This window comes from Myxine glutinosa, chromosome 8 (assembly GCF_964187855.1).
Source record: "Myxine glutinosa chromosome 8, kmMyxGlut1.1, whole genome shotgun sequence".
Classification (NCBI taxonomy): domain Eukaryota; kingdom Metazoa; phylum Chordata; class Myxini; order Myxiniformes; family Myxinidae; genus Myxine; species Myxine glutinosa.
In genome coordinates this window covers 76,035,014-76,058,203 of record NC_136268.1, presented here as the reverse complement: position 1 = coordinate 76,058,203, position 23,190 = coordinate 76,035,014, and the positions used below count along the sequence as shown (strand labels likewise).

General features: G+C 42.1%; 1 protein-coding gene across 2 annotated transcripts in view; it reads left to right on the top strand.

The window, feature by feature from the left end:
- The window catches only part of LOC137432600 (phosphatidylinositol 3,4,5-trisphosphate-dependent Rac exchanger 2 protein), a 229,247-nt gene that overhangs the window by 180,537 nt on the left and 25,520 nt on the right, over nucleotides 1-23,190 (top strand). Inside the window, exons 34-37 of one of the 2 annotated variants that reach the window (XM_068124662.2) lie at nucleotides 2,345-2,488; nucleotides 13,171-13,285; nucleotides 21,723-21,789; nucleotides 22,581-22,801. In XM_068124662.2, coding sequence (XP_067980763.2) covers nucleotides 2,345-2,488; nucleotides 13,171-13,285; nucleotides 21,723-21,789; nucleotides 22,581-22,801 — 547 coding nt within the window. Of the gene's footprint in view, nucleotides 1-2,344; nucleotides 2,489-13,170; nucleotides 13,286-21,722; nucleotides 21,790-22,577; nucleotides 22,802-23,190 lie in introns of both variants that reach the window. The other variant, XM_068124661.2, reaches the window with a different exon arrangement.

Sequence of the window (23,190 nt, the reverse complement as noted above, 5' to 3'; positions counted from 1 at the left end):
CTGTCTTGTTGCACTTGACCAAATGACAATGTCAGGCCGCAACCTTGTCACACAGATCTCCTCTGGGAATACCAATTGTGGCTTTAGGTCTGCCACCACCTGCCAATCACAAGCATCTGACAGCCCTCTTGCTTTCCACCTCCTCCTCTTTCCACCTCTTACCACTTGGCCCTCTTTGACAAACCACACCTCTCCCCCATCAGTCTCCTTCTCCACTCTTCTCTCTCTCCGCAACACCAATATATATATATATTGGGCTTATGGAAATTGGGCTTATGGTTTTGGTCTCGTGCGTCCGTGTGTCTGCAACCATATCTGGGAGATTGTGTGTGGACCGATTTTCTTCATACTAGGCACACAGACAATACATGACGGTATACATATGCACATCATTTTGTTTCGCAATGCGATCAAAGGTGGGTGACTGGCGGCCATTGTAGTCGTAAAAAAAACCCGATGTTGAACACGTCCTCAACCATTTATTGGACATGCATTTGCCGATGTCGTTCAAACTTGGCACACAGATAATAAATGATGGCTTACATATGCTGCATTTAAGATGGTCATTTTATCGAGATCAGAACAAAGATGGCTGACTGGCAGCCATTTTGTTAATGTTTTTACACGTGTCTCCAACAATTTCTCGGACATGCATGGTTCAATTTTTTTCAAACTTGCCACAAAGACAATACATGAATATACATATGCAGATTTTCTTTTGTAATTTGACCAATGATGGCCTTTAACTCTGTACAGCAAAATTACTCAAACCACAGTAGGGGCTATGACATTTTATGCCTTTTTCTTCTTGTTTATATTATCATGATATTATTGCGATAATCGTGATAATGATGTCCATTATTGTGATGTAGGATTGTAGGTTTTTCCATTATCGCCCAAGCCTCCTAATATATATATATATATATATATATATATAAACTCCCATGCTCTTCCAGCTAAAGAAAGCTACATAAGGTAAGCTTGACCTTGTGTAGCGTTTCTTGGTTGCTTTTTTCAGCTTTCTTTTGCTGGAGGTGCATGAGAGAGGTGTCAATAATTCTGCCTCTTTTTGCATTCATCATAAATAATTGACCGCATTTTACTTCCTAGTCCAGTTTCAGGTAGGTTGGCATAGTACACGAGATGACACTTTCCTCCGGTGCATAACACAGCATTATTTTCTGTGCTTTATGTGCTGTGTCTGACACAATTGTAGTTCCATGTACAAATCTTGCAGGTCTCGGCTTTGATTCAGGCTGAGCCTCCAGTGAATTCCAAAGTGATTGTAAGCTTTTTTTCTGAACAAAATTTCAGTGAGTCCCTGTGATATGTGGAGGCCCAGAGCACCATTGACCCCGTGTTTTAAATTCAGGCCTTTGCAACACTCAACTCCCTTGTGGGTGAACACTGGCCCTGAGCCCAGAGTACTGAGCCCACAGGCTGGTTAGGTGGCCAAGTAATCTGTTTTGGGCTGTTTGTTTTCACTTTGCCCCATGCTCTTTCCTCTCACTGCCTGTTTCTACATCCATGGTCTTTTACACCCTCCTCACCTTATTCCTCCTTGCCTTCTTTTCTTTAATTTTACTTCTAAATTTTACCTTCTTTATTTATTCCTTGTTTCTCTAAATTTATTACATTTTCTTCTATTTCCATCTTCTTCTTACATTCACCTTCCCAACCTCCTTCCACTTTCTCCCACCTCAGTTTTGCCTTTGAAGTAGTCGGATAGCTCTGTTGTGGTGATCTAGCATGCTTCGGACTCCCAATTGAGTTTGATTCAATTCAAAATTTCCAATGTGATGCAATGGCAAAGAAGGCACTGCATCATGGATCGTGGCCTTCTTCGGACAGTGGTGTAAAGTCACCCATGTTGTTTGCATTTAGATTGTGGCTTTAATCATCTCAAGGTAATTTTTTGCAAAGCTTAGATTCTGATATTCCATCCAAATTCCTTGCCATGGCAAAGCTGTATAGGCTGCATGAGGTCGATATGCTTGGATATAGCACAAGCAGCATGGGCCAACTAGCCTTTAACTGTGCCTTAATTACCTTGTGATCATCTTCACATTTTGTCTTCTCCTACACCTGTATTCCTCCACACCTTTATTGCTTCCTCTGAATTTCCATTTCTTGCTTTATTGGCCTTCCTCCCCCTCCCCCTTTTCTCACCTCATATCTTAAGTCGTGCTTTCCTCCTTTATCCTCATCCTTTCTTTCCCCTCTTCATGCTACTTGTTTCTCCTCATTTTTTCTACAAACTCTCTTGCTCTTCTTCTCTTACCTCTCCTCTTTTTTACATCTACCTTACCATGGTGCTTACCTAAGTGATCTTTCTTTCTCATAGATGTTCCAATGACTTATCAAGTGGAAGGGAGCCGGCAAGCTGTGCAAGTCATCATTTCTCTACCAGCCTCACTCTTCACACGGCTGCCTCCAAGACTGCAAGCCGGACAAAGAGTACCCCTGCACCCCGTGTTCTTCTCCCAAGGTTTTGTGACATCATTAGTTACACTTCTCATTTGCGAAGGGAATAATTTACATTACACTTAACAACAGCTTTCAGACGCTTTTTATGACAGAGGGCTCACGGATGAGTCCCCAGCAAATGGTCCTACTTGCAGCCATGTGCTGCGTACGAAAGAAGAAGATGGAAGAGCTTGAAGAACAAGTCTCCCAGTGATCTTTTACTTCGAGGACAAGTTGAATAATATGAAGTGTATGTAATGGGACTCTATGTGGCGTGCTAACCAATCACAGTTAGGGGTGCGTCATTAACCTGTATAAAGCCGTAAGGCTTCAAAGTCACTTGGTGTATGTGGCATTGGCGTGTTGCCCTGACAAGCCCCAAAAAGGATAAAACTAGTTTGAAACTTCACTTTTCATCTGCTTTGTGACAGCATTTCATCTTGGCATCTTTCCACTGCAAGGTAATCATCTTTATATATACTAGGGCATGCCCGTACTATATCTATATCTAAAATTATATCCCCCCCTCTATTTACATGAAATGGTTTGGTAAATTCGCAACGCCAAAGCGAACGGCGAACGCTTTACATGAAATGGTTTGGTGCATGAAATGTTTTGGTCCATTCGCAACGCCAAAGCGAACGGCGAACGGCTTGCGAGTACAGTGACAATCCCCCCGGTGTTTTTATTAGTTTTAAAACATAGTTTAACGCCAACATAGCGCCAACATAGTTTGCAAACGTGAAATAAATGAATACGCTCTCAAATGTGCCATCCGAGGCAGAGTGTGTCCGCCACGTTCGGCACACGCGATAGCTCGCTGCTCTCTGATTGGTTGAATCGTTTTTTGGACATAGCTCGGTAAGTAATTGTCCGATTAATATGAAACCTTGAAAAGGCACATCCTCGGGTCCCCAGCAATATACCTGGCAAGTTTAAAGTATATCGGACCCGTGGTTGTCGAGAAACAGCGGTCACAGACAAACAAACGTACAAACGTACAAACGTACAAACGTACAAACGTACAAACAAACACACAGAGATTACTGGAATTATAGATAGATATATACACACACACACACACAGTCACATGAAAAAGTAAGTACACCCCATGTAAAGTTTTGACTTTTTCAACATATATCAACATACAGCTATTTGATCTTCATTTCAACAATATTGATAGATAAAGGTGATATAATATAACAAATATCATGAAATATTTACATTTTGTACTCCATTGTATAATTTAAATAAACATAAATGCAAATTTCGCATGTGGAAAAAGTTAGTACACCCCTACATTTATCACTACTTCAAATACCTAAAATTAGAATCAGGTGCACCAGCTCAGGTGCAAATGATTAGAACATCGTCAGAGAGGATCTTGGAGGAACCTGTCTTTTTTAAACCACAGACATTTACTTTGGTTTGCTCTTTGTTGTTGAAGTGCGTGGCGTCACCATGCCTACATCAAAAGAGCTCTCCGAGGCCTTCAGAAAGAAGGTTATAGATGCCTACGAGTCTGGGAAGGGATTGAAAAAGATCTCCAAACAATTTGAAATCAATCATTCGACTGTCTGGCAGATCATATACAAGTGGAGAAGATTCCAAACAACTGCCAACTTGTTCAGGCCAGGCCTCCCCAGCAAGTTCAGCCCGAGAGCAGAACGCAAGATGCTGAAAGAAGTTTCGAAGAACCCCAGAATGTCATCACGGGACCTACAGGTAGCTCTTGCCACTGTTGATGTCAAAGTTCACGGGTCTACCATTAGAAAGAGGCTGCACAAATTTGATCTACATGGGAGGTGTGCCAGGAGGAAACCTTTGCTGTCCAGAAAGAACATCAGGGCAAGACTAAAGTTTGCCAATGAACACCTCGGCAAAGACCAGCACTTCTGGAACAATGTGCTCTGGACAGATGAGTCAAAGGTAGAGCTATTTGGCCACAGTACCAGAAGACATGTTTGGCGAAAACCAAAGACAGCATTTGACTACAAGAACCTGATACCAACTGTAAAGCATGGTGGTGGAAATATTATGGTTTGTGGCAGCTTTGCTGCATCAGGGCCTGGGCAGCTCACCATCATATAATCCACTATGAATTCTTCATTGTACCAGAGGGTGCTTGAGGATAATGTGAGGCCATCTGTCGGTAAGTTGAAGCTCAACCGAAGGTGGACCTTGCAACATGACGATGACCCTAAACATACCAGTAAATCCACCAAGGAGTGGCTGAAAATAAAGAAATGGAGGGTTCTGGAATGGCCAAGTCAAAGCCCGGATCTAAATCCCATCGAGATGTTGTGGGGGGATTTGAAACGAGCTGTGCATGCAAGAAACCCCTCAAACATCGCACAGCTGAAAGAATTCTGCATGGAGGAGTGGGCAAAAATTTCTCCCAGTCGATGTCAGAGACTCGTAGACAGTTATAAGAAACGCCTACTTGAGGTTGTTTCTGCCAAAGGGGACAATACCACCTAATAGAGCCAAGGGTGTACTTACTTTTTCCATCTGCGAAATTTGCATTTATGTTTATTTAAATTATACAATGGACTACAAAATGTAAATGTTTCATGATGTTTGTTGTATTATATCACCTTTACCTATCAATATTGTTGAAAAGAAGATCAAATAGCTGTATGTTGAAATATGTTGAAAAAGTCAAAACCTTACATGGGTGTACTTACTTTTTCACGTGACTGTGTGTGTGTATGTATATATATATATATATATATATATATATATATATATATATATATATATATATATATATATATATGATAGTTTTGAGGCCATTTTTCCCCACTAGAGCAGTGGTTAGCCTTGCGGGCCCCATGACAATCATGGTTCCCTGTTTGAGGCAATGTTTTTATGGCCGGATGCCCTTCCTGACGCCAACCCTTAGTTGCCTCTTAAGATGCGCATGGATACGGTGTACCTATTCTAAATCGGGGTACACACCGTGATCATCCATCCCAGCAAGCTGGTACTCAATTTGTCGACCACGGAAGGATGACAGTCTGAGTCAACCCCTTGGCGTTAATTCAGCGATCGACCGGGATTCGAACTCAAGATCCCAAGCCTGCGCCCTAACCGCTAAGCCAACACCAGGCTACACACACACACACACACACACACACACACACACACACACACACACACACACACACACACACACACATACACATACACATACACACATATATATATATATGTATGTATGTATGTATGTGTATATATGTATATGTATGTATGTATGTACATATGTATATATTTCTACACATATATTAAATGAGCTGTGTCCAGGCATGTGTAACACTTTTTCGCACCCAAGAAAAATAAAGTTTGGTTTTTGGCTTTATCTGGGATCACACCGCATCCACTAGCCGACGAGTCAGCAACTTTAACCCCTCAGTCAAGAAGCAGAATGGGAGAAAGAGGAAGCAGGACTTTGAGTGCCGCTGTAAAACACACAAATCTACAAACACACAGACACTTTGCAACTTGTATATGGAATGATAAACAAAGGAATATTAAACATTATAAAAGTATATGGAAGGAGCACTCAAACAACAATAACAGCGATGATGACAACAACAATTTCGACAGCGATGACGACAACAACAGTTCACTTCATTGTAAATGGTGATTGTGAATCTCACGTTTTTAATATCTACTGGATGTTTCTCCAGCCTGGATTGCACATGATGGCTCTGTACAATTGGCTTTACTAAAAAATACGAGCTTCTGTTTCTTTAACCTGTCCTTAAACCCTTTCTATCCCAAATCTTACCTTCTTTTTTTACCTACCCCTTTTAACCCCTAACAAATTCCTGAGACAGAAGTTGTTGTTTGATTATTCGTGTGTTTCAAAGTAGCGCTACAACAACAACAACAACAACAACAACAGGCATTTTAAGGCCATTTTCCCTGCTAGAGCGGGGGTTAGGCTTGTGGGCCCCATGACAATCTTCTCCATTTTGCAATAACTCGGCTCGGCTACACTTATTACAACAATAACTCGGCTACACTTACTCCAATTCCTGCTCCCTCTTCCTCTCCACCCGTAAGGATGGGCTCTTTCATAGTGATTGTTAAATGACAAACTGCATACCAAAGAAGACTGAAGACTGTGACCGACAACTGAAAGGAAAAGAAAATCATTCGAACAATCATTGGGAATAAAAGTAGGAACAAACCTTCAGTCCTGCTCAGATTGCACAAAGTGAAATCCTGCCACTTTCTCCTTATTTTAGTTGTAATTTTTCTGCCTACGAATCCAGATCTGTTGGTGGACCAAAGACAGGATGGTGTGTGGCAGGGCAGGCCCATCGAGTTGATCAGATCCATGCGGTTTTAACCGGCATGCACTGCATGGTTCCTGGTACCATAATCATGAAGGTTTTGTGTTTGTGTCATTGGGACCATGATTATAGAAGGTCACATGTGAATGTTCAAAACATGCCATCTATTTGAGTAGCTTTGTCCTTTGAGAAACAAAAGATCTTACCGCATTGTTTTTTCCAGCATATTTGTTTTATCGTGAACTTCAACTGCAATGTTATTTATATGTGGTTTGCGGTTAGGAGGCCATCTCGATGGCATTGCCTACTCGGTCAATGCTGATTTGTCCAACCTTAACATATCCTGGCTGAGCTGCAGTCCATTAGTTTGGCATAAATCACTTGGTTGGCTGTTGTAACTGGAGTTTCTGCAGTTGTTTTGTCTGCATTAGCCTGAAAACAGTGAGGTATGTTTATCCTGGACAGCATGTGGGGAAGGTTTTTGACAAGTCAATGGAGTGCATTCAGGAAGGTTTGTGTTTTGAGGCCGAGTTAATACTTTGTTCTGTCAACGCATCGTGGAATGATGGACAGACTTCAGGATTTTTGTTCAATTTCCTGGCTGACATTGTCACACATTGTTGAAAGTCTCCTAAAATTCAATGTGCATTGAGCAAAACCAGAGACAGTTTTGCACAAGGTAGTGCAAAGTAGTCGGATTCAAACATTTAATTATTTTGATTGAAGTTTGGATTCAAACCTCTGTCTCTTGAACACTTGCTTGAGTAGGCCATGGATTGAGGAGAATGCTGATGCCCTCTAGCGTTCTATTTGGGAATATGAACTCGTAATAGATCATGAGCTTTCCAAACCTGAAATGACATTGATCGATACAGCTGCTTGTGTCCCGCTGTTAATATTCTTGAAGCCTCTCCTTTCTCTACATTGAAAGCTCATCAGGCTGGGATTTACCGCACTGTGACATCTAAAGAACTGTGGGAACCAGAGGGGAACAAAGTGTAATGAATTCTCCAATGAGCAAAAATTGGAAAGAACCTGGGAATGAAGCACTTCCAATGCTGGCTTATTGGAAAGCAGTCCATCAAATTGTTTTTAGAAATACAACACACACACAACAGACATTTTAAGGCCATTTTCCCTGCTAGAGCGGGGGTTAGCCTTGCGGTCCCCATGACAATCTTCTCCATTTTGCCCTATTTTCTGCATCTCTCCTTGTTTACCCCCCTTGCCCGCATTTCTTCTTCGACCATCTTCAGCCAAGTCTTTCTCGGTCTTCCCCGTCCTCTACTTCCTTCCACATTCATTTCCATCACTCTTCTCATTCGCAATTCATCATTTGTCTTCCTCTCTCTCAACGATACTCCGCACATCCACCGAACCATTCACATTTCCACCCTTTCCAGCCTTCGTTGCTGCTCTACGTTCATTACCTGTGTCTCGCTCCCATAAATCATTACCCATGTTTTTAGAAATGATAAAATGAATTATTTTATTTTCATTTTGGAGTCTAGTTCTGATCTTACTTTCGACAAAAATGTGTCCATTGACCAATTGATCCCTAAACATCTCATATTACCTCTTTATATTTTGCATTGCCATTTATAGCTAATGAGCTTATACTTAATTATTTTGGCTTTTACATGTATAGAGGCTAGCATTGCAAAAGTATAATGATTCTCATGACTTATTGAATGTGTGGCAGCTACGATAGCCTAGAGGCGTGCCCACTCACCTCTGAGCTGTCAAGCCTGGGTTAGACTCTGCCCAGCTATAAACTGTCATCCTGATGATTCACATGCAGGATGAGATGTCAATGTCAATACCTCTGAACTAACCTCCACCCACGGATGGAGTTAAACTGGGTGTCCCATCTGCTCGCATTAGCTGGTGGAATTTTAGATCTCACAGTGTCTTCGTCAAAGATGAGTCGAGTTATCAATGACACCATGAACAAACTACAAACGTTTCTCGTTTTACAAATGTTTCTAGCCTTGAAACGTTTATTGAGTTGTAGTGAACGCCGTGAAGCTCCAAGTGTATGGGTGTCCATTATTATTAGTGCCTTCAGAAAGTATTCACACCCCTTGACTTTTTCACATTTTGTTGTGTTACAGCCTGAATTTAAAATAGATTATATTGAAATTTTTTTGTCACTGATGTACACATAATATTCCATAATGTCAAAGCGGAATGTTTTTTTCGAATTCTTTCAAAAAAAAAAAAAATTTAATTCCAAAATATCTAAATTACATAAGTATTCAACCCCCTGAGTCATTAGTTTATAGAAGCGCCTTTGACAGTGATTACAGCTTTGAGTCTTCTTGGTATGTCTGTATCAGCTTTGCACATCTGGATTTGGGGAGTTTCTCCCATTCTTCCTTGCAGATTTGCTCAAGCTCTGTCAAGTTGGATGGGGAGCATCACAACAACAACAACAACATGCATTTTAAAAGGCCATTTTCCCTGCTAGAGCGGGGGTTAGCCTTGCGGTCCCCATGACAATATTCTCCATTTTGCCCTATTTTCTGCATCTCTCCTTGTTTAACCCCCTTGCCCGCATTTCTTCTTCCACCATCTTTAGCCAAGTCTTTCTCGGTCTTCCCCGTCTTCTACTTCCTTCTACATTCATTTCCATCACTCTTCTCAACCAGTCACTTTCATCCTTCCTCAACACATGACCAAACCATCTCAACCTGTTCCTCTTCACAGCATCAATCACAGGCTCTATTCCCATCATCTTTCGCAATTCATCATTTGTCTTCCTCTCTCTCAACGATACTCCGCACATCCGTCGAACCATTCGCATTTCCACCCTTTCCAACCTTCGTTGCTGCTCTACGTTCATTACCCATGTCTCGCTCCCATAAATCATAACACTTCTCACACATGCAGCATACACCTTTCCCTTCAGCTTCAACGACACTCCCCTCATCATCAGCACGCCACTCAATTCCCGAAACTTCTTCCATGCACATCTCACTCGAGCAACCGTTGCCGAGTCTGATCCACCTTCTCCATTCAGCATGTCTCCGAGGTAGCAAAATGTTTTCACACCTTCCAGCTTCACACCGTCTCCAAGATCCAACTCAACATTTCCTCCATCTGCAGCTCCCTCTGTGCACACCTTACATTTGAATGTAGCTGCCACACTGGTTAATGACCCTCTCAGACCACTACATTTTTGATGAACCCACTCAGCGCACATTGTACACTGAATGGAGTTCACTCCGACACCCTTCCTACACACAGCACAGGGCCACTTCCCAGTTCTTTCCACCTCCCCACATGCTTTACCACTTGCCATCACCTTCGTCTTTCCAATATTCACCTTCAGACCTTTTGTCTCCATACATTCCTTCCACGTGTTCATCTTTTCCTTCAGTCCATCCATACTTTCCGCAATCAACACCAGATCATCTGCATACAACAACTCCCACGGTAAACCCTCCTTTACGTTCTTAGCCAGCACCTCCATCACAGCTACAAATAGTAGTGGACTTAGTACCGACCCCTGATGCACTCCCACCTTCACCTCAAACTCACCACTGTTCCCGTCCTTCGTCCTTACAGATGTGCGCGCTCTTTTGTACATTGCCATCACTACTCTGATCAACCATTCCTCCACTCCTAACTTCCTCAATGCCCATGTCAATACTTTGCGTGGAACCCGATCGAATGCTTTCTCCAGATCAACAAACCCAAGAAACAACTTCTTCCTCTTCTCCATGTACTTCTCCTGCAACTGCCTCACAATGAAAAGCGCATCTGTCGTTCCTCTTCCTGGCATAAATCCAAACTGCATTTCGTCGATCTTCACTTTCTTCCTTATCCTCCTCTCCAACACCCTTTCCAATACCTTCATTCCATGCTCCAATAACTTTATCGCTCGGTACGAGCCACACTCCAGAGGGTCACCTTTCCCCTTGTATAGAGGGACGAGGGTACTCAGTTCCCAATACACTGGAATGCGGCCTTCTTTCACCACCAGATTACAGATCTCTGTCATTCTCTTCACACCCCAACTTCCTGCTGCCTTCAACATATCTCCCACAACTCCCGTCGGCCCTCCCGCTTTTCTACCCTTCATTGCTTTTATCGCTTCCTCAACTTCCTTCTCAGTTATCTTCTCTGCCGGTCCTAAAACTGGGTTACTCTCTATGTTGCCATCCCATTCATTCTCTGTATTCAACAGCATTTCCATATATCTTTTCCATCTTCCTTTAATTCCATCTGGGTCGACAACGATTTGTCCCACTTCATCCTTCAAGCAGCTCACCCCCATCACATCACACCTCTCTTTCGCTATCTGCTTTGCAATCCTGAATACCGCTCTCTGACCCTCTTCCGAATCCAAGCGTTCTCCGAACATTTTCCTACATGCCTCCTGCGCCTTTGCTACCTCTTTCTTTGCAGCCTTCCTGGCTGCCTTATAACTTTCATGCTCTGCTGTTTCTGCTCCCGTACCCTTCGCCTTCTGCCACTCCTTGAACTTCTTCCTCTTCTCGTCAATCCTCTTTCCAACTTCATCATCCCACCACCATGTTTCCGAGTGCCTCGGTGGTCCTTTTGTCCATCCACATACCTCACCAACGGCTCCCAACAGACTAGCTTTCATTGACATCCAACCACTTTCAAGCTCAACCACATCATCCTCGACCCTACTCAGCCTCTCTTTTAATGCCTCCCTTACTGTCACCTCTTTCAACCTCCACACCTTCATTCTCGGTTGGTACTTCACCCGCCGAGCTCTCCTCGCACCTTTCACCCTTACGTCGCAGACAACCAAGTGGTGCTGTGAAACAGCCTCCTCCCCCGGGATCACCTTTGTGTCTCGGAGGTGCCCCCTATCTCGCCTATGCACCATCAGGTAGTCAACGGTTGTCGTCGACCCACCTGACGTGTATGTAACAAGCTTATTATCCTCTTTCTGGAACTGAGTATTACAAATCAACAAATCAGCTCCATCAGCAAACTCCAAAATCCTTTCACCTTCTCCATTTCTCACACCATATCCGTAACCCCCATGAACTCCGTCAAAACCATCCATACTCCTTCCCACATGTCCATTTAGGTCTCCTCCTACCACAACAACTTCCTCATCTTTCACGTTTTCCATCAGCTTCTCTATCGCACACCAGAACTTGTCCTTCTCTTCATCGCTCCGACCAACCTGTGGAGCATATCCCGAGATGACGTTCACCAAGAGCTTTCCAATCATCATTTTCACCATCATCAACCTATCACTCACTCTAGTCACACTCACCACACTGTCTACAAACTCCTCAGAAAACAGGACACCAACACCATTCATGCCCTCCAGGCACCCTTGCCACACAAACTTGTATTTCTGTCCCTGCCTACCCTTCACCATTCTCACACCACTTCCCTTCCATCTCGTCTCTTGCACACAACATATGTCCACTCTTCTTCTGACCAATACTTCCACCACTTCTCCTGATCTCCCTGTCATTGTCCCTACATTCCATGTCCCAAACCTCAGAAACCGATCTCCACTTCGGGCTGTACCCTGCCCACATGTAGTTGTAATTGTCATGGTTCTCTTTTTGAGGCAATGTTTTTTCCATGGCCGGATGCCCTTCCTGACGCCAACCCTCTTAGTCGCCTCCTACGACACGCAGGGATACGGCGTACCTATTATTATCCAGGGTACACACTGGGAAGCGTTTAAAACATGGGGAGCATCGGTGAACAGAAATCTTCAAGTCTTTCCACAGATTCTCAATGGGATTCAAGTCTGGGCTTTGGCTGGGCCACTCAAGGACGTTATTGTTCTGAAGCCATTCCAGTGTTGCTTTGGCTTTATACTTGGGATCATTGTCCTGTCGGAACATAAATCTTCTCCGCAGCCTAAGGCCTTTTTCACTCTGAAGCAGGCATTTTCATTGATTGAATTGGCCACAAGTGGACTCCAATCAAGTTGTAGAGACAATCAAGGATGATCAAAGGAAATTGGATGCACCTGAGCTCAATTTTGAGTGTCATAGCAAAGAGGTTGAACACCTGTTGACTCAAGATATTTTAGCTTTTCCTTTTAAATTAATTTGTAAAAAAATTGTCGAAAAAATTCTGCTTTGACATTTTGCTGTATTATTTGTAGATCAGTAACAAAAATTCTTAATTTAGACCATTTAAACAAACAAAGAACTTTAACACAACACTTTAACTTTAAGGCTTTAACACAACAAAATGTGAAAAAGTCAAGGGGTGTGAATACTTTCTGAAGGCACTGTATATTGTGCATGTGCGTGCGTATGCATGTGTGTGTCTGTGCAATTGTGTGCAATTGTGTGCACTTGTGCATGTTAATACAGGACATACCCACATTTGCCTCGTTATATAACCCACATGCTCAATCCATCATTTGTTTTGTCGTGCACAGCCCTCGAACAGACGAGTGTACCGAGCTGTCATGGCAGCCTCTCTCCAATTGAAATCCAGCACAACATAAACTCGTGTTCTTATGACAAAGTGCGGGCCTTTTATCACAGTCTCAGGTAAGGTGGGATTTTACACGAGGACAGTGAACCACTGGTGCTGTCGTTTGTCCTCACGGATTTTGTGCCAATGATGTGACGCATCAAATTAACCTGCACTTTCACATTTAACAGTTATATTTGAAATGCTTGAAAACTATTGACACAGTCTGCCTGCTACTGCATAAAATGTAGCGCAGTCATTAATTTTGAGTGAGATTGTTTCAAAGAGCGACCTTGCATTGATAATTTAGCATGAACTCATCCATATACATTACTCTGCATTTAGTGCAGATTAAATTGAACCACTCATTTGAAATCTTTTTTTCATTTTTAGCTCTTTTATGAGCCTCGATCTTGTATACCAAAAACAAATGCAGGAAATAACTCGAAAGCAAAATGCAAAGCCCGTCAGTGCACGCTTTGTACTCAAACTAATCTTGACGAAAACAGCTTAAAATTTTTTATTCGAATTTTTTAATTTGTCCTCTCCATATTCTCATAATAAAGGTTTGTTGAAAATTTCATGACAAAAGATTAAATCGTAAAAATGTTATGCAATGTCATAATATGTTATTGTGCATGGCTGCCTGTACTGTAGCTATGCTGATAATGCATTATCGCCATAGTTTAGACTTTTGAGTAATAATTTGAACTTTGGATCAGACACCTGCACACAATAGCCTACTCTTTACAAAACATACCATGGGGTTTTTAAGGTCCACTAGCGAGCATATTGGATACTTAACACCACCATGCCTGCAATTATTATTATTTTGAATGCAGCCTGTGGTTTCATCATTGCTGGAAGCACGGCTGTGCTGCTGCTGATGCAATGTCCCCTGTTTCCAGTAAGCAGGTACTCATTTTGTCGACCTCAGAAAGATGACAGGCTGTGTCAACCCACTTAATGTTATTTAACAGCACGACAGGGGCTTGCACTCAAGACACTAACATTTTAAGCCAGCCACCTTAACTATTAAGGCAACACTACACATACGTCTGCAATACACCAGGCTGACATAATTTAGTCGGGCCCGATTCCTTCAGAAAGACATAACTGGACTAGACAGATTCAGAAGTAAGCATGCTAGCCCTGAACTATCCTGCCATCCCCTTTCATGTCAATACTGAAAAAGGTAAAGAGGAGATTAAAACATACCAATCATGTGATGCACAGTGCCTTCAGAAAGTACTCACACCCCTTGACTTATTCACATTTTGTTGTGTTACAGCCTGAATTTAAAATGAATTAAATTAAGATTATTTTGTCACTGTCACTACACATAATATCCCATAATGTCAAAGTTGATTTTTTTTTTTAAACTTTTTACAAAATAATTTAAAATGAGAGACAGGAAGATCTAATTTACATAAGTATGCAACCCCCTGAGTCAATACTTCGTAGAAGTACCTTTGGCAGTGATGAGAGCTTCGTGTCTTCTTGGGTATGTCTGTATCGACTTTCCACATCTAGATTTGGAGAGTTTCTCCTATTCTTCCTTGCAGATTTGCTCAAGCTCTGTCAAGTTGGGTGGGGAGTATCGGCGAACAGCAATCTTCAAGTCTTTCCACAGATTCTCAATGGGATTCAAGTCTGGGCTTTGGCTGGGCAACTCAAGGACTTCCACACGTTCTTGTTCTGAAGTTATTCCAGTGTTGCTTTGGCCGTATTCTTGGGGTCGTTGTCCTGGTGGGACGTAAATCTTCACCGCAGTCTAAGGTCTTTTGCACTCTGAAGCAGGTTCTCCTCAGCGATTTGCCTGTATTTGGCTCCATTCATTTTACCGCGTTATACACACATTCACTGCTGCTGAAGTCTCCCTCCACAAGTCTCCCAGTCCCTGCCATTGAAAAGCATCCCAATAGCATGATGTCACCACCACCATGTTTCACGGTAGAGATGGTGTTAGATGGGTGAGGAGCTATGCTCAGTTTCTGCCAGATGTAGCGCTTTGCATTTAGGCCAAAGAGTTAAATTTTCGTCTCACCAGACCAGAGAATCTTTTGCCTCGTGATATCAGAGTTTTTCACGTGCCTTTTTCCAAACTCCAGGCATTATGTCATGTGCATTTTTCTCAGGAGTGGCTTCCATATTCCATCTGGCCACTCTCCAATAAAGACAACATTTGTGAAGTGCTGCAGAGACTGTTGTCCTTCCGGTAGGTTCTCCCCTCTTAGCCAGGGAACTCCGTAGTTCTGTCATAGTGGTCATTGGGTTCTTCGTCCCTTCCATGACCAAGGTCCTTCTTGCCCGTTTGCTCACTTTGGTGGGATGGCCAGCTCTGGGAAGAGTCTGGATAGTTCCATATTCTTTCCATTTCCTAATAATTGAGCTCACTGTGCTCTTGGGAACTCTCACCACTCTAGAAATTGTTTTATACCCTTCCCCAGATCTATCCCTCCTCACAATTCTATCTCGGATTTCTACAGACAGTTCCTTGGACTTCATGATAGAGTTTCTGCTCTGACATGTTCTGTCAACTCTGGGACCTTATATAGAAAGGTGTGTTTCTTTCTAAATCATGTACAATCAATTGAATTGGCCACAGGTGGGCTTTTCACAATTGAATTGGCCATCAAGTTGTAGAAACATCTCAGGATGATCAAAGTAAATTGGATGCACCTGAGCTGAAGACATTTCAGCTTTTCTTTTTTAATTATTTTGTAAAAATAAATTCTCTAAAAAAATTCCACTTTGCCATTATATTATGGGACATGTATGTCATTGACAAAAAAAAAAATCTCAATTTAATCCATTTGAAATTCATGCAAAATTTGAAACAACTCAGGCAATCACAGCAAAATGTGAAAAAAGTAAAGGGGTGTGAATACTTTCTGAAGGCACTGTATCTTCATGTACAGTACTTCTAAAATTTGAAATCTGATTCTCTCCGCCTGTTTGCATGAAAAACAAATGTACTTAGCCTGGAAAGCTCAGCCCCATTTCAGTAAGCTTGGCTCATTTCTCAAGCAAGCATTCAGAAGCTTATTTGTATGCACAAGGTGAGAGTAATACACTCCCACAATGGAATAACCAAACATGAAGAATTGATAATGTAATTGTTGAAAAACTTACAGCATACAAGGAATATACAGAATTCTTAATTTCAAGTTTCCACATAACGTAATTACCTCTGCCAATGTGATGTGGAAGGAGGTTATGTTTTCACCCCTGTCTGTTTGTCTGTCTGTTTATCTGTCCGTCTGTTTGTTTGGTTGTCTGTTTGTCTGTGAACATGATATCTCAAAAAGTTTTGGTCTGATTCAGACGAAATTTAGTGGACAGGTTGGTTGTGTGACTCGGCCAAAATGATTCGATTTTGGTGAAGATCTGGATCTGGATCAGGACACGAGAGTTTGTTTTTTAAAAGTGATTCTTCACCATTGAGAGATGGGGCCAAAACGATATATAGCATATTTCAAAAAGTTGTGTATGGGTTATGACAAAACTAGATGGATGAGTTAGGTGACAAGAATAAGCCGATTTGATTATGGAGGTCCGGATCCAGATCCAGCCTATTGTGGGATACAAAATGTAAACTGTTCATCCCGTCAGATGTATGCGCTCTACCGACTGCCGATCTTGTTACCTCCGCCACCGAAGGTGGATGGAAGTTATATTTTCACTCCTGTCTGTCTGTTTGTCTGACTGTAAACAGGATAACACAAAAAGTTGTGGTTGAAATTTGGTAGAGAGGTTGGGTGTGCGACAATGACAAAATGATTAGAATTTTGGTGAAGATCCGGATCCGAATACTATAAATTTTTTAATGATACTTCATCATTGAGAGATAGGGCCAAAAATGATGGAGAGCATGATATCTCAAAAAATGTGTGGACAGGTTATGACAAAACTGGGTGGATGAGTTGGTTTGGTGAAAAGAACAAGCCGATTTGATTTTGGTTCAGGTCCAGATGTAGATCCGGCCTATCAGTGGGATGCAAAATGTAAACTCTTCAGCCTGGCGGAGATATACGCTCTTCCGAGTGCTGTTCTAGTTTGCTCCACCACCGGAAGTGGACGGAGGTTATATTTCCATGCATGCCTCATGCAATAATCATTAAGCACATGGAACCCATGCACCCTTATGTTTTTCAGGCCACACAAGACATTCTGACCAAAATCCAACAATCTTTCCTTGACACCAGCCTGTGGATCATTCAAACCACACTGATTACATTCCTTAGCAATCCATAAAAATGCCAAGTATGTCAGAAATTTAGAGGAATCATATCATTGGACACAGTCGAGCAGTGTCTTTCATTAGCCATGTTGCATGAATCTTTGATGTGAGGAGAGGAAATGTTTATGACCTCAGACGATGTTATCAGTCACTGAAGCAACAAGAGATGTGCTAAGAAGTGCATGTCCCAGGATATCGACTCCGGCTCAGGAGTGGCACATTTACATGAGTCATCCACGCAGTTGGTTTCAATCTTTCCAGAGTACTAACAACACACCCCATGGACCTCGCAGTATAAGTGTCAACACCGTGTGAGGCATCTCTGTGATGCAGGGATCCATGCCCATCATCCTATTCAGCTTCTAAGACTTACACCGTGATACATCCAAGCAGGCTTGCAGTGATCAAGTCAACATGCCTGATGGACCCAGAGGCAATGGGGCGACTGTTATTTTCAGAGATGAATCCAGGTTTCTCCTTGAAAGGCATGATGGCCGTGAAGCCGCAATGAGCGATAAGCCCCGGTCGGTGTCCAGGAAGCTGCAAGTTTTGGACGCGGAAGTGTCATGATGTGGGTAATATTGCAGAAACATTTTCCACCAACTTGATCCATATATCAATGGCAAGCTAACGGGAAATTGATACATCAACGAGATCTTACAGCACCAAGTGTTTGCCTACCATTCAACAGCATGGTCTAGGAATCATCTTTAGATATGATAATGCTCCTGCTCACAAGGCCATAAGAACAAGGAACGTTCTTATCAATGCCAAGGTTAATGCCATGACACTGTGGCCTGCCATTCGCCAGATTTAAATCCAATTAAATAATTCTGGGATATCATTGATCGGCACTTTCAAACCTTGCCAAGATAGCCCCAGATCCTCAATGAGGTGAAACAGGAGCTGATTCGGGTGTGGAATGGCATTCTCCAGGCTCAGATTGGAGTGCTCACATGATCAATGTGCCGAGGGTCCAATGCAGTCATTGTTACCGGAGGTGGACGTACCCGGTTTTGAGATTACTACTTCCACATTGGATCCGTATGTGAAAACATTCCCCACAACGTGGACGTGTAATTATTCAGCATTTATCTCTGTCAGAGGTTCGTACCTCATCTGTGTCCCATGACGTCACATAAATAAGTCGCATTAACAACAATCCCGTGTTCGGTTTTTATGGTGGAGAGTGTACATATGTATTGTGCGAGGTAACACTGCAAGTTTCGATAACAATCAGAGCTTTGAAACATCCACGTACCGGCTCTGCAGATGTGTGCACATTCTGGTGTTTTAATTTTTGTTTGTTTATTTATGGAATGCAATAATAACAAGAAAAAGAGTAATCAGAGATTGCAAACCCTCGCCAGGATGTATTTTCAGTGGTTTTTTTGGCTTTTGTGTTAAAACAAACTAGCAATGGTACCCGGCCTATGGGAGAGCTTCAATTGGGAGGCCCAACCGAAAAGGTAAAATATCAGAAATTGAAGGCTTTTTTTTATTTTAAACGATTCATATAAACATCCGTTAAATCATATCACACGTAAATCATCAAAATCTAAACAGTATCTTTAGAATTTCAATAAAAGCCACATCACTGTTCATATCGGTAAAAATTATTCCATCGTGTTTCAAATCGTGATATCAACCGTAGGCCTTTCTTTAGGGAAAAAAATGGAATGATTTTGTACCTCTTCTTCAACTTAGAACTTCAGGATAGACGACATTGCTGATAAAAGTTCCTTTTCTCCCTTTGAAGTTCTTGGCAAACATTTTTATATTGTCGCTGCTGCCAACCCGACTCATGGCGACATAAGGCTGTCCATGGCTGAAGAAATCTGGCTTTAGGTACATGCCTACCTTTTATAATGTCTGACCTTGAGCCTTGTTACTGGTCATTGCAAAGCAGAGTCGGACAGGGAATTGTTTTCGCTGCATCTGGAAGGGGAACAGGTTTTCGGATGGAATGATTGGAATCCTCGGTATGAAGATCTTGTTTCCAGCATGAGGCCCAGTAGCTAGTGACGCATCGATGAGATTCGGCATCAGGTTGTCCACGATGTAACGACTCCCATTGCATTGGCCATTTTTAGGGTCAAAGTTTCACAGCAGCATGATCGGAGCTCCCTTCTTGAGGCAGAGTTTGTGAACTACCAAAGCGTAAAACTACCAAATGATTGTAGAAACTACCAAATCAACAATTAAAAGGATTTTGAGCCGATAGGTGTTACGGCCTTGGAAAGATCGATGGAGACTGTTAGCGTATACACCGCCCAAATAGCTATGTGGAATTCTCTCATGTAGAGATTAAACGTCGTTTGAACTTTGGCCGAGGTCATTATTTACTTTTAATGATGTTTACATACGAATGATGTTTAATGATGTTTATATTGGTTTTGGGTCGTCCTTTCCACATATCTCGTGGGATTGTGAGTTGGAGAGATGGCCGTGATGGCGGGGAGGGGGATGGAATTCTCTCAAGCAGGGATTCAACCCATGTCCTTATAAAAGGTCTTTGTCCGAGGTCACCGAGTCCGATCGGTGCAACCGTGCAGCCATTTGTGCGGCACCCGGGAAAACAAAATCGTCACAATGAAAACATCGTCACAATGAACGTCATGCGAACGCGAATGATATGCGGGAATCCAAACTTGAGAATGCTGGAGACTAAAGCTGAAATTCAAAAAACAATATAGCCTATTTTACTCCAGGGGATCCCAGGATTAGCCACCCAAAATATCGTTGCAATCGATTCAGTCGTTTTTGTGGTACCTTCGAACGGATGGACGGACGGACAGACAGACAGACAGACAGACAGACGGAAGGACATTTAGTGAATTATAGTAAGATATGGCGGCCGAACCACGTGATGGATGACGTCATCATTATTTTATTTCTCCACCAATTTATGCCTACATGACGCTCAAGAAATTTCATCTTGATAGGATGAAGTTTTGTACTTATCGAATTATGACGTCATAATGGAGGCACCAATGACATCATCATTAACCTATTTTATTCCCCATGGAGAGTTCTTTACAATGAGCCATGTCTCAATTTTTTTCTATTCAGCGCTTTTGGAGATATAGAGGTGCAACTTTTTCGGTTTTTCCAAGATGGCGGACGAACCACGTGACGTATGACGTCATAATTATCATTAAAAATTCTACAGGTGGAGGTGCACCTATGGTGAAAATGTCCTGTCAATCTGACCAATGGTTGCAGAGAAAATCATATTTATTCTGTGTGGACAAACAAACAGACAAACAAACAAACAAAGAAACAGACAGACAGACAAACGGACTCAAATGCAATACCCTCTCCTCTGTCGAGGGTAATAACTTCATGTTGGTGCTTTGTGAAAAACTTTAAATGGAGAGTTCAACTCTGGAAATGGTAAATATTTTATAGGGTTCTGTGGGTTATTTCACTCGTGTTACGTCATAGGTGAAGAAATTTAACTTTTCCTTTTTGATAGGGAAGTTGCATATCAGTTAATTGTCTTCATATTTAATAAGATGTACATCAATAGCATACCATATTTGCTCATTCATGTATCACCAGCACCTCGATTGTCATTCCGGGCCTTTGACTCACAAGCCATTCATTGACTCATTCATTCATTGACTCAAATCATTAATTGAATATCAAAATCCAAAAAATCAAAATCAAAAATCAAAAACAATTTTTAAAAAATCAATCAAAAAAAAATAGAAAAAAAAAAAATCAAATCAGTCATCATTCATTGATTCAAATTGAATCATTGATTCATTCATTCAGTCATTCATTGACTCAAAAGGAGAGTGAGAGAGAGAAAAGGAGGTGAGATAAGGTGGAGCAGAACATGTGAGGACAGGGGAGAAAATGTAAAGTAACAGGGATGGAGAGAGATCTCCACAGGACATTACCATGGACCACCACCCAAAAGAGGTCGTATGCAACGCGCAACGGTCACGTTTTCATAATTTCACATAAACACAATCTCTGGGTGAAAAGTTTGTTCATGGCCTTGTCAGCAGGATAAAATGGTCAAAATAAAACTTGTGATAAATACCCTGACTTTAACCAGAAGTGAGAGAGGATTATATATATATATATATATCACTTGGGTCTTAGGAGAACAAGAAAAGCCCGTACGTAAACCATCATGTCATTTAAGAATCGGTAGTGGTTTTTGTGGGTGTCGCAATGGTGCAAGGTGGCACACCTGATGGGTCGAGGGTCAGCGTGCAGCGATGTATGATTCATTTTGGCTCTTTCATTCCATTCAGGTCTTTCTACCTGGATAAAGCGAAACTGCCTTCGGAACCAACAGCAGAAGTGGTCATGGTTGATAAAGTGAGTATAAGTGTCAAATAAATAAACAATTTAATTTGAATACATGGTATCCCATAAGTCTCTGTACCCCTGAACCTTGTGCTAGAATAATGTGAGCAGAATAAAACAAATGCACGGACTTCATTATGAGCTTTACGCTTATTTTTTACATCTTTTTGTAGATTTATTGTGAAATCTGGCTTTAAAAATGTCAAATAATTTGCTCATGGTGTTTGCCAGTCTGATTACTTTCATCTACCGAAATACTCATCACAAAATGCTTTTTTTCTTTTTTTTTGGATACATAGTCATTGTGGGAGAGCTAGAACACAGAAAGGATCAGGACGCAACATAACAAAAGGAACAGCAGGAGAAGGGGGAAAATTGATGGGGACGGACAAACAAGGGATGCTGGTAAAGATGAGGGGTAAGGGGAAACGCCAGGGGTTAAACGGGTGTAGAAAAGATCATGCTTGTGGTTGTGGATGGGGGTGACTTGAGACGGTGGTGAACAGATATCTTGAAGACCTGGAGGGAAGAATGGGATTGAAGAGAATGTGGAACTTTGTTTCCATTGGCGGGGAAAAATTGTGAAGGGGTAAAGTAAAGGGGCTCTGCTCACTCATATATTACGTCATCTTCAAAACCCTTACCCCAATTCACCCGGAACAAAAAATATAAATTTATTACCATGGAGATAAAGAGAATTGTGGGACACCCTAGCAAGTACAGCTATTTCATTTTAATGTTGAATGCTGGTACTTTGGTCGCAATTCCAATATCAAGTTTGTGATGATCCTTTCTTCAAGCAGTTGTTACGGCCACTCGGTGCCTTGGATGAGCTGAGTCACATCACAGAGGTGCTCTTAGATCGTAAAGACCAGCACACGCATTGGCCTGAGGGGACCTCTTCACCAGGGAATGCTACGACTGGTACGACGAACTCGGGGGCCGGTCTTCTCTCCGTGACCGCAGAGCTGTGTGACCGCCTTGGGGCTTGCCATGTGATCGTTTGTAACAGCGGAGTGCACAGGTATGATGGGAATACAGGACTCGTCAACTGCACAACCTGAAATGTTTTCTCAGATTTCTGATTTTTCCTACCTCAACCACATAATTGCACAAAATGCACCTCAACCTCCAAATCGATCTTGACAATAAAAACCATCTTGACCACAAAACGCACCTTGAGCAAATAAGGAGAAATTTGCACTTCGGCCATTGAAGCACACAAAAAGGTCCTCAATGGTAAAAGCACATAAAATGCACCACGGCCACAAAATGCATTGTATCGACAAGAGTGTACAAGACACATCAACCACAAACGTGCACAAAGCCCACGCACATCAACCACAAAAGTGCCCAAGGCACACAACAACCACAAACGTGCACAAAGCCCAGCCACATCAACCACAAAAGTGC